This window comes from Nerophis ophidion, linkage group LG01 (genome assembly GCF_033978795.1).
Source record: "Nerophis ophidion isolate RoL-2023_Sa linkage group LG01, RoL_Noph_v1.0, whole genome shotgun sequence".
Classification (NCBI taxonomy): domain Eukaryota; kingdom Metazoa; phylum Chordata; class Actinopteri; order Syngnathiformes; family Syngnathidae; genus Nerophis; species Nerophis ophidion.
In genome coordinates this window covers 87,548,941-87,563,514 of record NC_084611.1, presented here as the reverse complement: position 1 = coordinate 87,563,514, position 14,574 = coordinate 87,548,941, and the positions used below count along the sequence as shown (strand labels likewise).

The window sequence follows — 14,574 nt, the reverse complement described above, 5'->3', positions numbered from 1 at the left end:
GTGGTTCTTTGCTCAAAATGTTGCATGGATGATGTTTTACACATCATCTTCAAGTCACTTTCTGACAGTCGCTTCAGGATGCGCAGTTTTGTGGTCGGTCTTATTTGCGTGGCTCACCTTCGACAGCGTCTTCTCCCCGTCATCTTTGTTGTAGCGGTGTAGCGTGCAAGGACGGGAGTGGAAGAAGTGTCAAAAGATGGCGCTAACTGTTTTAATGACGTTCAGACTTTACTTCAATCAATAACGGAGCATTACTATTCATTACCATGAATTGATTAACGTGGACCCCGACTTAAACAAGTTGAAAAACTTATTCCGGTGTTACCATTTAGTGGTCAATTGTACGGAATATGTACTGAACTGTGCAATCTACTAATAAAAGTTTCAATCAATCAAGCAAGCAGCCTCTCCTCATCCGTGGCTCACTAATGCAACAACGCCCGAAATGTGTCCCGTGAAAAAACGTCCGAGCGCAACTCTGTAATAACTAAAGTTCCTTTGATGAATAATGTCAACTCACTACACCGGTATGTTTTAGGGCTTTCATGGCGAGTTTACTGACAGATATAAGTAATAACTTTACATTACTTTATATTAGAAATGGCAACAGCGGAGGATGAATGTCTCTTTTGCACTGTTATACAATTTAATAAATCAGAAATGACATAGTGCTGTATTTTACTTAATTATCTCTTTTTTTCCAACCAAAAATGCTATGTTCTGATTAGGGGGTACTTGAATTAATAAAATGCTCACCGGGGGTACATCACTGAAAAAAGGTTGAGAACCACTGCCTTATAAATTGGTGCACCCTATGGTCCGGAAAATGCGGTACAACAATGAGGGCTTCCACGACCATATTCTATATGCCATGCAACACTCACATTATTTTGTTTTTGTTCCTCTGCTGCACAGATGGTGGTGAAGACCTACATGGACATGGATCAAGATTCTGAAGAGGAGAAGCAGCAGTATCTCGGCCTCGCACTCCACCTTGCCTCAGAATTCTTCCTCAGGAACCCCAATAAAGACGTGCGGCTGTTAGTCGCCTGCTGTCTGGCTGACATCTTCAGGATCTATGCCCCTGAGGCCCCTTACACCTCCCATGACAAACTCAAGGCAGGATATTGAATATTATTACACAGGAAATAAACTTGACCAGAACATATCTAAAATATGTTCATCTCACACCTGCAGGACATCTTCCTCTTCATTACAAGACAGCTAAAGGGACTAGAAGATACCAAGAGCCCCCAGTTCAACAGATACTTTTACCTTCTGGAGGTGACACTTTGACACCGTTTGGCTGTGTGCAGAATGTATTCATTAGTGTTTTCTTCATGTTTGTCCTGTAGAACCTGGCCTGGGTGAAGTCCTACAACATATGTTTTGAACTGGAGGACTGCAACGAAATCTTCACCCAGCTTTTCAAAACCCTTTTCTCTGTGATTAAGTAAGGCATCTTTTTTTATTCCCAACACAAAGTGATTTAACGATGCTGCTCAGATTCAGCATAATGTAGCAAAAAGAAGAACCAATGACCCAAACAGACTCTGCTGCAATGATTAGTCCACGTCGACGTGTACTAGTATGAGCCACTACTTTAAAATATATGTACCGTATTTTTCGGACTATAAATCGCAGTTTTTTTCATAGTTTGGCCAGGGGTGCGACATATAATCTGGAGCACTCATGTGTGAAATTAACACATTACCGTAAAATGTCAAATAATATTATTTATCTCATTCGCGGAAGAAACAAAGAAAACGTCAGCAATCGTCACATACACGTCAACCAGTAAGAATTTGGCGGGAAAGGGTCATGGCAGAAGTGCATTGTGGGTCATGGAATGCTAACTGCTATATGCTACTGCCCTACCTATTAAAATGGATCATTTCATCGATGGCGGTAACTTATAAAAAGTGAGAAGGGCTGAACAAAAATTGGCACCGAAAAGGAAATCATGTACTGCAGATTACAAGCTGGACGTACTGAAATATGCAGTAGAAAACGACAAGAGCAATTGGCGCATACCTTTGGAGTTGGTAGAGTTGTTTAGAAGCAACATCGAGGAAGAATATTTCATGGGATTTATCGTTTAGGAGTGACAGATTGTTTGGTAAAGGTATAGCACGTTCTATATGTTATAGTTATTTGAATGACTCTTACCATAATATGTTAGGTTAACATACCAGGCACCATCTCAGTTGGTTATTTATGCCTTATATAACCTACACTTATTCAGCCTGTTGTTCACTATTCTTTATTTGTTTTAAATTGCCTTTCAAATGTCTATTCTTGGTGTTGGATTTTATCAAATAAATTTCCCCCCAAAAATGTGACTTATACTCCAGTGCGACTTATGTTTTTTTCCTTCTTTATTACAAACTTTTGGCTGGTACGATTTATACTCCAGAGCGATTTATAATCCAAAAAATACGGTACATCCATCCATCCATCCTTTTTCTACCGCTTATTCCCTTTTGGGGTCGCGGGGGGCGCTGGCGCCTATCTCAGCTACAATCGGGCGGAAGGCGGGGTACGGTACAAACGAGGCATAATGATGCAATAACCTAAGTGGCATGTAAGCATCGATTAGCTTGCAGTCATGCACTGACCAATTATTCCTGTTTAACACTCCATAACAAGTCAAAAACATCAACAAAACTCCCATTTTGTGCATTCACGCACAGTATAAAATGTTTGGTGGACAAAATGAGACAAAGGAGTGGCGGCAAAAAACACGTCTTTCTGTGGCAGCGTCGGAGAAAGTTATTAATGTAAACAAACTTTCCACACAACGGTGAGTTCAAGGGCCGCTGGAATTAGTAGGACCAAACGGTGCTCACCAAATACTCTCATCAGCAGTGAAGCACAAACATATTAATAATTGGGCTTTCTAACAATTAGGAAGCTGTGTGTTATGTTTGTCCTCCTACAGAAACCATATTAAAACAAAAAACATTTTTCACCCCGTTTTATTCCATTTCCATACATTTTGGAAAAAGCTCCATGGAGCTACAGGGGCGCCGTTAAGGAGCCGCATGTTGCTGTAGAGCCGCGGGTTGCTGACCTCCGCCCTGGACCCTCATTGCAGATACACAACGTTCACATTCACACACTAGGGACCTTTAAGTGTTGCCAATCAGCTTATCCCCGGGTGCATGACGGTTCCGCAGTACGTGTCCTGAACCCAATTGAACACCATCCTAGGGCGAAAGGTCATTTTTCTGACGACAGTGAATAGATACTGCATTCCAAGTTGTACACTGACTCCTCTTAAGTATTCCCGGTCCCGTAAGAAGAAATAATACCATAAGGGCTGTGCTCACCTTTGTGAGAAACTGCCCGATGTTTAAACCCTAACCTTTCGGGAAGTTTCCAAGTAACAACCGTGTCCGTCTCGCTCTCTCATCCCTGCAGTAACAGCCATAACCAGAAGGTGCAGATGCACATGATGGATCTGATGTGTTCCATCATCATGGAGGGAGATGGGGTCACACAAGAGCTTTTGGACAGCATCCTCATCAATCTCATCCCTGCACACAAGGTGAGTGAATGAATGTGTCTATCCTCTTTCTTGGGTTGGGCTTGGAATGGTTTTCAATCAATCAATCAATGTTTACTTATATAGCCCTGAATCACGGGTGTCTCAAAGGGCTGCACAAGCCACGACGACATCCTCGGCTCTGATCCCACATCAGGGCAAGAAAAAATTCAACCCAATGGGATGACAATGAGAAACCTTGGAGGGGAACACAGATGTGAGAGAGTCCAGTCCATAGTGGATCTAGCATACTAGTGAGAGTCCAGTGCATAGTGGATCTAGCATAATAGTGAGAGTCCAGTCCATAGTGGATCTAACATAATAGTGAGAGTCCAGTCCATAGTGGATCTAACATAATAGTGTGAGAGTCCAGTCCATAGTGGATCTAACATAATAGTGAGAGTCCAGTCCATAGTGGATCTAACATAATAGTTTGAGAGTCCAGTCCATAGTGGATCTAACATAATAGTGTGAGAGTCCAGTTCATAGTGGATCTAACATAATAGTGAGAGTCCAGTCCATAGTGGATCTAACATAATAGTGAGAGTCCAGTCCATAGTGGATCTAACATAATATTGTGAGAGTCCAGTCCATAGTGGATCAAACATAATAGTGAGAGTCCAGTCCATGGTGGATCTAACATAATAGTGTGAGAGTCCAGTCCATAGTGGATCTAACATAATAGTGAGAGTCCAGTCCATAGTGGATCTAACATAATAGTGAGAGTCCAGTCCATAGTGGATCTAACATAATAGTGAGAGTCCAGTCCATAGTGGATCTAACATAATAGTGTGAGAGTCCAGTCCATAGTGGATCTAACATAATAGTGTGAGAGTCCAGTCCATAGTGGATCTAACATAATATTGTGAGAGTCCAGTCCATAGTGGATCTAACATAATATTGTGAGAGTCCAGTCCATAGTGGATCTAACATAATAGTGAGAGTCCAGTCCATGGTGGATCTAACATAATAGTGTGAGAGTTCAGTCCATAGTGGATCTAACATAATAGTGAGAGTCCAGTCCATAGTGGATCTAACATAATAGTGAGAGTCCAGTCCATAGTGGATCTAACATAATAGTGTGAGAGTCCAGTCCATAGTGGATCTAACATAATAGTGAGAGTCCAGTCCATAGTGGATCTAACATAATAGTGTGAGAGTCCAGTCCATAGTGGATCTAACATAATAGTGAGAGTCCAGTCCATAGTGGATCCAACATAATGTGAGAGTCCAGTCCATAGTGGATCTAACATAATATTGTGAGAGTCCAGTCCATAGTGGATCTAACATAATAGTGAGAGTCCAGTCCATGGTGGATCTAACATAATAGTGTGAGAGTTCAGTCCATAGTGGATCTAACATAATAGTGAGAGTCCAGTCCATAGTGGATCTAACATAATAGTGTGAGAGTCCAGTCCATAGTGGATGTAACATAATGTGAGAGTCCAGTCCATAGTGGATCTAACATAATAGTGAGAGTCCAGTCCATAGGATGGAGCTAGACCGTGTAGTATTTTATACGTAAGTAGTAAAACCTTAAAGTCACGTCTTAAGTGCACAGGAAGCCAGTGTAGATGAGCCAGTATAGGCGTAATATGATCGAACCTTCTTGTTCTTGTCAAAAATCTACCGACTGTAATCTTTGAATTGAGAATTGATTCTGAATCAAATCGTTACCCCCAAGAATCGAATGGACTGGTGTGGTGCCGAAAGATTCACAGCCCTGTTGATTTGCACGGTGCCACAACCTTCACCATGCGGTGTAGGTTGTCTTAAGAGGCCCGAGTCATGCAAAGGTTTTCTCTTCATGAACTTTGCCCTGGCCCACGGTGACCCTTTATCCAAGCTTTTGAGGGTTTTTGGATGCTGATAGATGGCACGGTGATTTCCTTCCATTGTCGTCAGCCATTGTTGTTTGCACATGCAAATGACGCAAAAGGCGCCAGGGCAACAAAATGTAACATGAAGGCAAGTGTTTTGTCCTCTGGCTGCTTGTTGACGGACATTATTACCCACAACATTCATTTTATGGCGATTAACATTTTATTCCTAGTGGAAGAAAACACATGTAATCTTAAAGAGAATATGAACATGAATGGGAATATTGTGTGAATAAAAATGTAGTCTGTGTTGTGTGTGCTTCTCACCAGAATTGATCTTTGTTTTGTACAGAATCTGAACAAACAAGCGTACGATCTTGCAAAGACTATCCTGAAGAGGACTGTCCAAACCATGGAGATGTGCATTGCAAATGTACGTGCCTGCTATTATTAGAACAATAATAATAATTATACATCTTTGTCGTGTTAGTCCTATATTCATGAAATGTTTCGCAGATGTTTTGTTGCTCACTTTTTTCTCTCCCTTTTAGTTCTTTAATCAGGTTTTAGTGATGGGAAAGTCTTCTGTCAGCGACCTTTCGGAACATGTCTTTGACCTCATCCAGGAACTCTTTGCCATTGATCCTTTGCTACTTACCTCTGTTATGCCACAGCTGGAATTCAAACTCAAGGTAACCTTTCTTTCTCTCACACACACATTCTTGCATTGTTACCTTCTTGAGACCTTCGGAAAGTGCCTACTTCTTTAGGACCAGCCTTTCTAGTGATATACAGATTTGTATTTAAAACATTAATATTATATACATACTATGCAAATATAAAAAAGGTAATCATTTAATTTTTTGTTGAGTTTTTTGTTTGTAATTGCTTCTCAATTGTCATTATTTACTTCAAGTTATTAAAGTATGTCCCTGCAAAAAGGAGACAAAGAGTCTCCTAGCTGCATAAGTGCCACAGTCGAACACCGGAGAGGATTTCTCACAAGAACTCAAATATATACTCTGTCAGATGTCAAAACCTATTTTTGGAGGAAAAAAGGCTGATACGACATACGCCAAAATGGGAAAAAACAGTGCAGATAATCGGTCGTACCCTAATACAAATAAAATGTTTGCCTAAAAATGTTTTCCTTTGCAGAGCAATGATGGGGAAGAGCGTCTGGCTGTTGTGCGTTTGCTCGCCAAGTTGTTTGGAGCCAAAGACTCTGAGCTGGCCACACATAACAGGCCGCTCTGGCAGTGCTTCTTAGGACGGTGAGTTGCATGCAGACATACACAAAGTCATGCCACTGAACTGTTTCTCAGGGACGTTCTGAAGTGTCTCCCTGAATTATCGGTCCTGGAGTGGTATCATTTTTACTAAAATGTGTCCCTTTTGACCGCATGTGTTCTCTAAAAAGCTTTTTTTCCTAAACAAGCAACTAACTCTTGTTCCAACAATGCATTGTTCAGCATTACTACACATAGATTGTAAGGCTCGTACAGATGTTATTAGTTGGCATGTGCTGATCCATCGATTCTTGAAAAGTATGTGATTACCATTTCTGATTAATGCCTTTCACGAACACTATTCCCTTCTGGCTGACACTGTATTTATGTTTAGTCCCGTGGCTGACAAGCTAGCAGCTAATTGTGTGTCTCCAAATTCCGTGTGAAGCCGCTCCCTTACGTTATTAATAATCACCTCTATTACGGCAAATAAACTCAATTCCTAATATATTAGTATTGTTATCAAGCATTAGGATGAGGCGAAAACATGTTACACACTGAGAGCAAGCAGGAGCAGGCATGCTAACCGATAGGATATCCGCTAAGTTAGCTTGAAAGAACAGAAGAAGTTAGTGCTTTATAAATTTTTAGAAGTGTATGGAACTGTGTTACAAAAGAAAGTAAGCAGTTATTTACAAGTAGATCAATAAGAGTTAGAGAGGATAATATAAGACTAACTGCACAAACAGCCGGAACACGACATGTAAGACAAGGACGGCTCTATAAATTGGTGGTGTCGGATCCAAAAGTAATATCAGTTTATGACCGATACTTGTGTGATTGGATTGATATTTTAATTTACTCAAAATACTTTTTTTATTGTTTTGTTAATGTTTACAAATTCAGGGGATAATTCCCTGGACTCGTGGCGAGGATTTTGGTGGCAAAACAGATTAAAATGGATAGTAGTTTTGGATTTTGTTAAATTATTGTGTACTATTGACTTTGTTTTGATCAAACAATTGTATGTACTAAAAGAGAAAAAGGAACTAGTTACAATATTGTGCTGATATTATTAAACTGTCTAGCACTAAGAATATATAAATAGGAAAATGTACAGTTAATACATGGTATCAGCCGATCTCACTCATGAATTGGAGCAATCAGCAGCATAAATCTGAACATCCTTAGTTTGTATTACTCATCATAGTGTAAATGTTCTGCTTATTTGAATGACGTAATGTACTAATCTTAATATAGGAGAGCTGGGAAGACATTTGGACATTTTCCGAGACAAATATTTGTTCACCCTTTTCCTTTTTATTCTTCTGCATTTAGTTTATGAGTAATGTGTTTTTCTCGCCAGGTTCAATGACATCCATGTTCCGGTTAGGCTGGAGTGTGTAAAGTTTGCCAGCCACTGCCTCATGAACCACCCAGACCTGGCCATAGACCTTACAGGTGTGACACATCTTGTCTTCTTTGCATACACGGTGCATTTTTCCTGCTGAATGCATCTTGTCAATCACTCCTTAAAAGGGAACTGCATTTTTGACCATCATTCATTATCCTAATGTAATATAGGAGCACACATATTTTTCTTATTTTCATGCGTCCTAACTCATGAATAAATGCTAGCAAAATGGAGCTAATACGATTTACTCTATTCCATCTACAAACCCCAAAACTGTGAAGTTGTCACGTTGTGTAAATGGTAAATAACACAATACAATAATTTGTTAATCTTTTTCAACCTATATTCAATTGAATAGGCCTCAAAGACAAGGTACTTAACGTTCGAACTGGAAAATTTTATTTTTTGCAAATATTTGCTCGAGAGGAGCCAGATGAGGTGGTTCGGGCATCTGGTCAGGATGCCACCTGAACGTCTCCCTAGGGAGGTGTTTAGGGCACGTCCAACCGGTAGGAGGCCACGGGGAAGACCCAGGACACGTTGGGAAGACTATGTCTCCCGGCTGGCCTGGGAACGCCTCGGGATCCCCCGGGAAGAGCTAGACGAAGTGGCTGGGGAGAGGGAAGTCTGGGTTTCCCTGCTTAGGCTGTTGCCCCCGCGACCCGACCTCGGATAAGCGGAAGATGATGGATGGATGGATGGATGGAATTTGATGCCTGCAACGTGTTTTAAAAAAGCTGGCACAAGTGGCAAAAAAGACTGAGAAAGTTGAGGAATGCCCATCAAACACTTATTTGGAACATGCAACAGGTGAACAGGATAATTGGGAGCAGGTGGGTGCCATGATTGGGTATAAAAGCAGCTTCCATGAAATGCTCAGTCATTCACAATCAAGGATGGGGCGAGGGTCACCACTTTGTGAACAAATGCGTGAGCAAATTGTCGAACGGTTTGACATTTGTCCACGAGCTATTACAAGGAATTTAGGGATTTTCCGGTTCAGAGAATCTGGAGAAATCACTGAATGTAACATTGAATCCCTGCGGCCTTGGATCCCTCAGGCGGTACTGCATCAAAAACCGACGTCAGTGTGTAAAGGATATCACCACATGGGCTCAGGACCACTTTAGAAAACCACTGTCAGTAACTACAGTTTGTCACTACATCTGTAAATGCGAGTTAAAACTCTACCATGCAAAGCCAAAGCTATTTATCAACAACACCCAGAAACTCCGCCGGCTTCACTGGGCCCGAGCTCATCCAAGATGGACTGATGCAAAGTGCATAAGTGCTCTGTGGTCTGAGGAGTCCAAATTTCAAATTGTTATATCTGGATTGTTCTAGGCACAAAGTGTAAAAGGCAGCATGTGTGATGGTATGGGGGTATATTAGTGGCCAAGGCATGAGTAACTTACACATCTGTGAAGGTACATACAGCTTTTGGATCAACATATGTTGCCATCCAAGCAACGTTATCATGGACGCCCCTGCTTATTTCAGCAAGACAATGCCAAGCCATGTGTTAGAACGGCGTGGCTTCAGTGTAAAAGATTGCGGGTACTAGACTGGCCTGTCTGCAGTCCAGACCTGTCTCCCATTGAAAATGTGTGGCGCATTATAAAGAGTAAAATACGACAACGGACACCCCGGACTGTTGAACAACCTAAGCTGGAGATCAAGCAAGAATGGGAAAGAATTCCACCTGAAAAGCTTCAAAAATTGGTCTTCTCAGTTCCCAAACCTTTACAGAGTGTTGTTAAAAGGAAAGGCCATGTATGCCATGTAACACACTGGTAGAAATGCCACTGTGCCAACTTTTTTGCAATGTGTTGGTACCATTAAATTCTAAGTTAATGATTATTTGCAAATAAAAATGAAAATTCTCAGTGTGAACATGAAATATCTTGTCTTTGCAGACTATTCAATTGAATACAAGTTGAAAAGGATTTTCAAATCATTGTATTCTCTTTTTATTTATCATTTGCACAACATGACAACTTAACTGGTTTTGGGTTTTGTATAAAGCACTCTAAAAACAACTAAAAGCCTCCATCATTGTTTTATTTATATGCTGTAAGTATATATGTAATGGAGTAACATTCATAATAACATGTAATGTTTCAGTGTTTTGCGCAAAAAGGTTCATTATATTCTTATTCATATACTTTTTCAAATTTTCTTGTAATCAGACCATATTTTCCGCATATTTAGGTAAAGATTTCATATACCGAAATATGGTCTGATCACAGGAAAATTTGAAAAAGTGTTAAGTATTTTGCTCATGTTAAGCACGCAACTTCAGTGAAACACTAAGCATCATGTAGCAATATAGCTAAATGCTGAACAAGAAATACAAACAGTGAACATAATTAAACAATTACTTACTGTACAATGTCTGCTTCACTGGGATGCCGACTGATGGGACGTTCTCGGTTCACAACCTTCTACTATCCAGGTGAGAGGCATGATTTATAATCTAGAATAACTTTCACCAACTCCGAGGTGAGGCAGCAGCTCAGTATGTCAATATAGCAGTGTAGTTAGTTCGCTCTCTGTGATCACGGCGCCACTATAAGTTGTTAGCGCTTATAATATTGCTAATACTTGGTTAATGTTTAGGTCACGACATGTAAATAGAGGATTGTTGGAATCTGAGCCGAGGATGTCGTTGTGGCTTGTGCAGCCCTTTGAGACACTCGTGATTTGGGCTATATAAGAGAACTTTGATTGATTAATGTTGTTGGTAGTTGTTAGAGTGCTTTATGAGCGGAATAGTGTACTCCCAACAGCCGCATTGTTAGCCACTTTGTAATTGTTGTATTTTACAACGTGGAATATAAAAAAAAAACATATTTGTTCTTATCTTACAAAGGGATTATAAATGATAGGCAAAATTGCCATTTAACGCCTCCTATAAACTAATCACTTCCTCACTTCCGTTCTCCAATCTCTTTAGAGTTTTTGAAGGTGCGTTCCCACGACCCCGAGGAAGCTATTCGTCACGATGTCATTGTCACTATCATCAATGCTGGGAAAAAGGACCTTAACTTGGTCAACGATCAACTGTTGGCTTTCGTAAGAGAGAGAACTCTGGACAAGAGGGTGAGATGATTAAAAGAAAAAAAGAGGGAAAAGAATGACTCATTTTAATTTTAGCATCCTTCCACACCAAACAAGAATGTGTATTTTCCTGATGTGTGTTTGCCTTGCTCCTGCCAGTGGCGAGTGCGCAAGGAGGCCATGATGGGCCTGGCTCAGCTCTATAAGAAATACTGTTTGCACCACGAGGCTGGGAAGGAGTCTGCCCTGATGATCAGCTGGATCAAAGACAAGTTGCTGCACATCTACTACCAGAACAGCATTGACGACAAGTGAGGAGACTCTATGGAAGTTCACCAATGAAAAAGAACACAAGTGAAGCTCTTCGCCTCTCTCCTGCAGGTTACTAGTGGAGAAGATCTTTGCCCAGTTCATGGTCCCTCACAGCCTGGAAACAGAAGAAAAGATGAAGTGTCTCTATTACCTTTATGCCTGCTTGGACACCAATGCTGTCAAGTCAGTAACTAATCTGGATTACATTTCTATTTTCTATCGGAACTTAAAAAATCAAGTAACAGTTATTTCAAATGGTACACTCGTCAGCAATTCAAATGATTGTTTCTTATGATCTGCTGTACACGTTTGAGTTGAACGTTGAGTCCACATCAAGTTACAAAGGCTTTGAGTTTAGCTGCTGACGTATGCGGTAATATAGTGCATCAATTCCAATTGCATTATTTTCTCGGTACTATGTTACCGTATTTTTCGGACTATAAGACGCACTTTAAAATCCTTTCATTTTCTCAAAACTCGACAATGCGCCTTATAGCCCAGGGCGCCTAATGTATGGAATAATTCTGTTTGTGCTTACCGACTTCAAAGCAGTTTTATTTGGTACATGGTGGAATAATAAGTGTGACCAGTAGATAACAGTTACACATAACAGATACGTGTAGACGGCAATATGATGGGAGTCACACATAAGAGATACGTGTAGACTGCAATACGATGGCAGTCACACATAAGAGATATGTGTAGACTACAATATGGTGGCAGTCACACATAAGAGATACGCGTAAACTACAATATGATGGCAGTCACACATAAGAGATATGTGTAGACTGCAATATGATGGCAGTCACATAAGAAATACGTGTAGACTACAATATGAAGGCAGTCACACATAAGAGATTTGTGTAGACTACAATATGATGGCAGTCACACAAGAGATACGTGTAGACTACAATATGATGGCAGTCACACATAAGAGATACGTGTAGACTACAATATGATGGCAGTCACACAAGAGATATGTGTAGACTACAATATGATGGAAGTCACATAAGAAATACGTGTAGACTACAATATGATGGCAGTCACACATAAGAGATTTGTGTAGACTACAATATGATGGCAGTCACACAAGAGATACGTGTAGACTACAATATGATGGCAGTCACACATAAGAGATACGTGTAGACTACAATATGATGGCAGTCACACAAGAGATATGTGTAGACTACAATATGATGGAAGTCACACAATAGATACGTCTAGACTACAAGAGGATGGCAGTCACACATAAGAGATACGTGTATACTACAATAAGATGGCAGTCACACATAAGAGATACGTGTAGACTGCAATACGATGGCAGTCACACATAAGAGATATGTGTAGACTACAATATGGTGGCAGTCACACATAAGAGATACGCGTAAACTACAATATGATGGCAGTCACACATAAGAGATATGTGTAGACTGCAATATGATGGCAGTCACACATAAGAGATACGTGTAGACTGCAATACGATGGCAGTCACACATAAGAGATATGTGTAGACTACAATATGGTGGCAGTCACACATAAGAGATACGCGTAAACTACAATATGATGGCAGTCACACATAAGAGATATGTGTAGACTGCAATATGATGGCAGTCACATAAGAAATACGTGTAGACTACAATATGAAGGCAGTCACACATAAGAGATTTGTGTAGACTACAATATGATGGCAGTCACACAAGAGATACGTGTAGACTACAATATGATGGCAGTCACACATAAGAGATACGTGTAGACTACAATATGATGGCAGTCACACAAGAGATATGTGTAGACTACAATATGATGGAAGTCACATAAGAAATACGTGTAGACTACAATATGATGGCAGTCACACATAAGAGATTTGTGTAGACTACAATATGATGGCAGTCACACATAAGAGATACGTGTAGACTACAATATGATGGCAGTCACACATAAGAGATACGTGTAGACTACAATATGATGGCAGTCACACAAGAGATATGTGTAGACTACAATATGATGGAAGTCACACAATAGATACGTCTAGACTACAAGAGGATGGCAGTCACACATAAGAGATACGTGTAGACTACAATATGATGGCAGTCACACATAAGAGATACGTGTAGACTACAATATGATGGCAGTCACACATAAGAGATACGTGTAGACTACAATATGATGGCAGTCACACTTAAGAGATACGTGTAGACTACAATATGATGGCAGTCACACTTAAGGGATACGTGTAGACTGCAATATGATGGCAGTCACACATAAGAGATATGTGTAGACTGCAATATGACTCAAGTCAACGACACCAAAATTGAATATGTTCCATTGAAAATATAGAACATTACACACGGTGCTCAAAAATCTAGCAAAATGTTTTGGTAGGACTTTGGTAAGCTATGAAGCCACACCGCTTGATGGATTGTACTGTGCTTCAACATAGGAGTATTATTATGCTGTGTGTATAAGGTAAGACATCATCTGGCGTTTTGTTTTGCAATATTACGCAAAAAGTAACTTTTCATACCTGCTGAGCTGTATTTGGGAACTGCATAAGTCCTGAAAAATTGCGAGGGTCCGCCTTTGTAGTCCGTGTCAACCCGTAGTTGATAAGCTTCTTCTTTTTCTCTATCTTCCTGTTATGGGACATTCGTCCTCTACTGTTGCCATTTCTAATATAAAGTAAAGTACTTACTTATATCTCTCAGTAAACTTGCCATGAAAGCTCTAAAACATACCGGTGTAGTGATTTTACAGTATTCACCCAAAGAACTTTAGTTATTAGAGAGTTCCGGTCAGACGTTTTTTCACGGCACACGTTTCCAAATTCGGAGATGCTGCTCCGTTATTGATTGAAGTAAAGTCTGAATGTCATTAAAACAGTTAGCGCCATATTTTGACACTTCTTCCACTCCCGTGCTTGCACGCTACACCGCTGCAACAAAGATGACGGGGAGAAGACGCTGTCGAAGCTGAGGCACGTAAATAAGACCGCCCACAAAACGGTGCATCCTGAAGCCACTGTCAGAAAGTGACTTGAAGATGATGTGTAAAACATCATCTATGCAACACTTTGACCAAAGAACCACCATTACTTCTTATGTCGACCACAAGAAAGTATTTTACATTTATAAATAATAATAATAAGACTATAGTCCGGTATATATGAAAAAAGATCGAACATGGACCATTCAT

The 14,574-nt window shown here is 40.3% G+C and overlaps 1 protein-coding gene across 3 annotated transcripts in view; it reads left to right on the top strand.

Moving 5' to 3' along the window:
• The window catches only part of LOC133561254 (sister chromatid cohesion protein PDS5 homolog A-like), a 59,264-nt gene that overhangs the window by 17,213 nt on the left and 27,477 nt on the right, over positions 1 to 14,574 (top strand). For all 3 annotated transcript variants that reach the window (XM_061914629.1, XM_061914624.1, XM_061914615.1), the window contains exons 3-13: positions 916 to 1,113; positions 1,192 to 1,284; positions 1,356 to 1,453; positions 3,424 to 3,550; positions 5,720 to 5,800; positions 5,919 to 6,059; positions 6,526 to 6,641; positions 7,963 to 8,057; positions 10,967 to 11,112; positions 11,230 to 11,381; positions 11,452 to 11,565. In XM_061914629.1, coding sequence (XP_061770613.1) covers positions 916 to 1,113; positions 1,192 to 1,284; positions 1,356 to 1,453; positions 3,424 to 3,550; positions 5,720 to 5,800; positions 5,919 to 6,059; positions 6,526 to 6,641; positions 7,963 to 8,057; positions 10,967 to 11,112; positions 11,230 to 11,381; positions 11,452 to 11,565 — 1,361 coding nt within the window. The remainder of the gene's footprint in view (positions 1 to 915; positions 1,114 to 1,191; positions 1,285 to 1,355; positions 1,454 to 3,423; positions 3,551 to 5,719; positions 5,801 to 5,918; positions 6,060 to 6,525; positions 6,642 to 7,962; positions 8,058 to 10,966; positions 11,113 to 11,229; positions 11,382 to 11,451; positions 11,566 to 14,574) is intronic.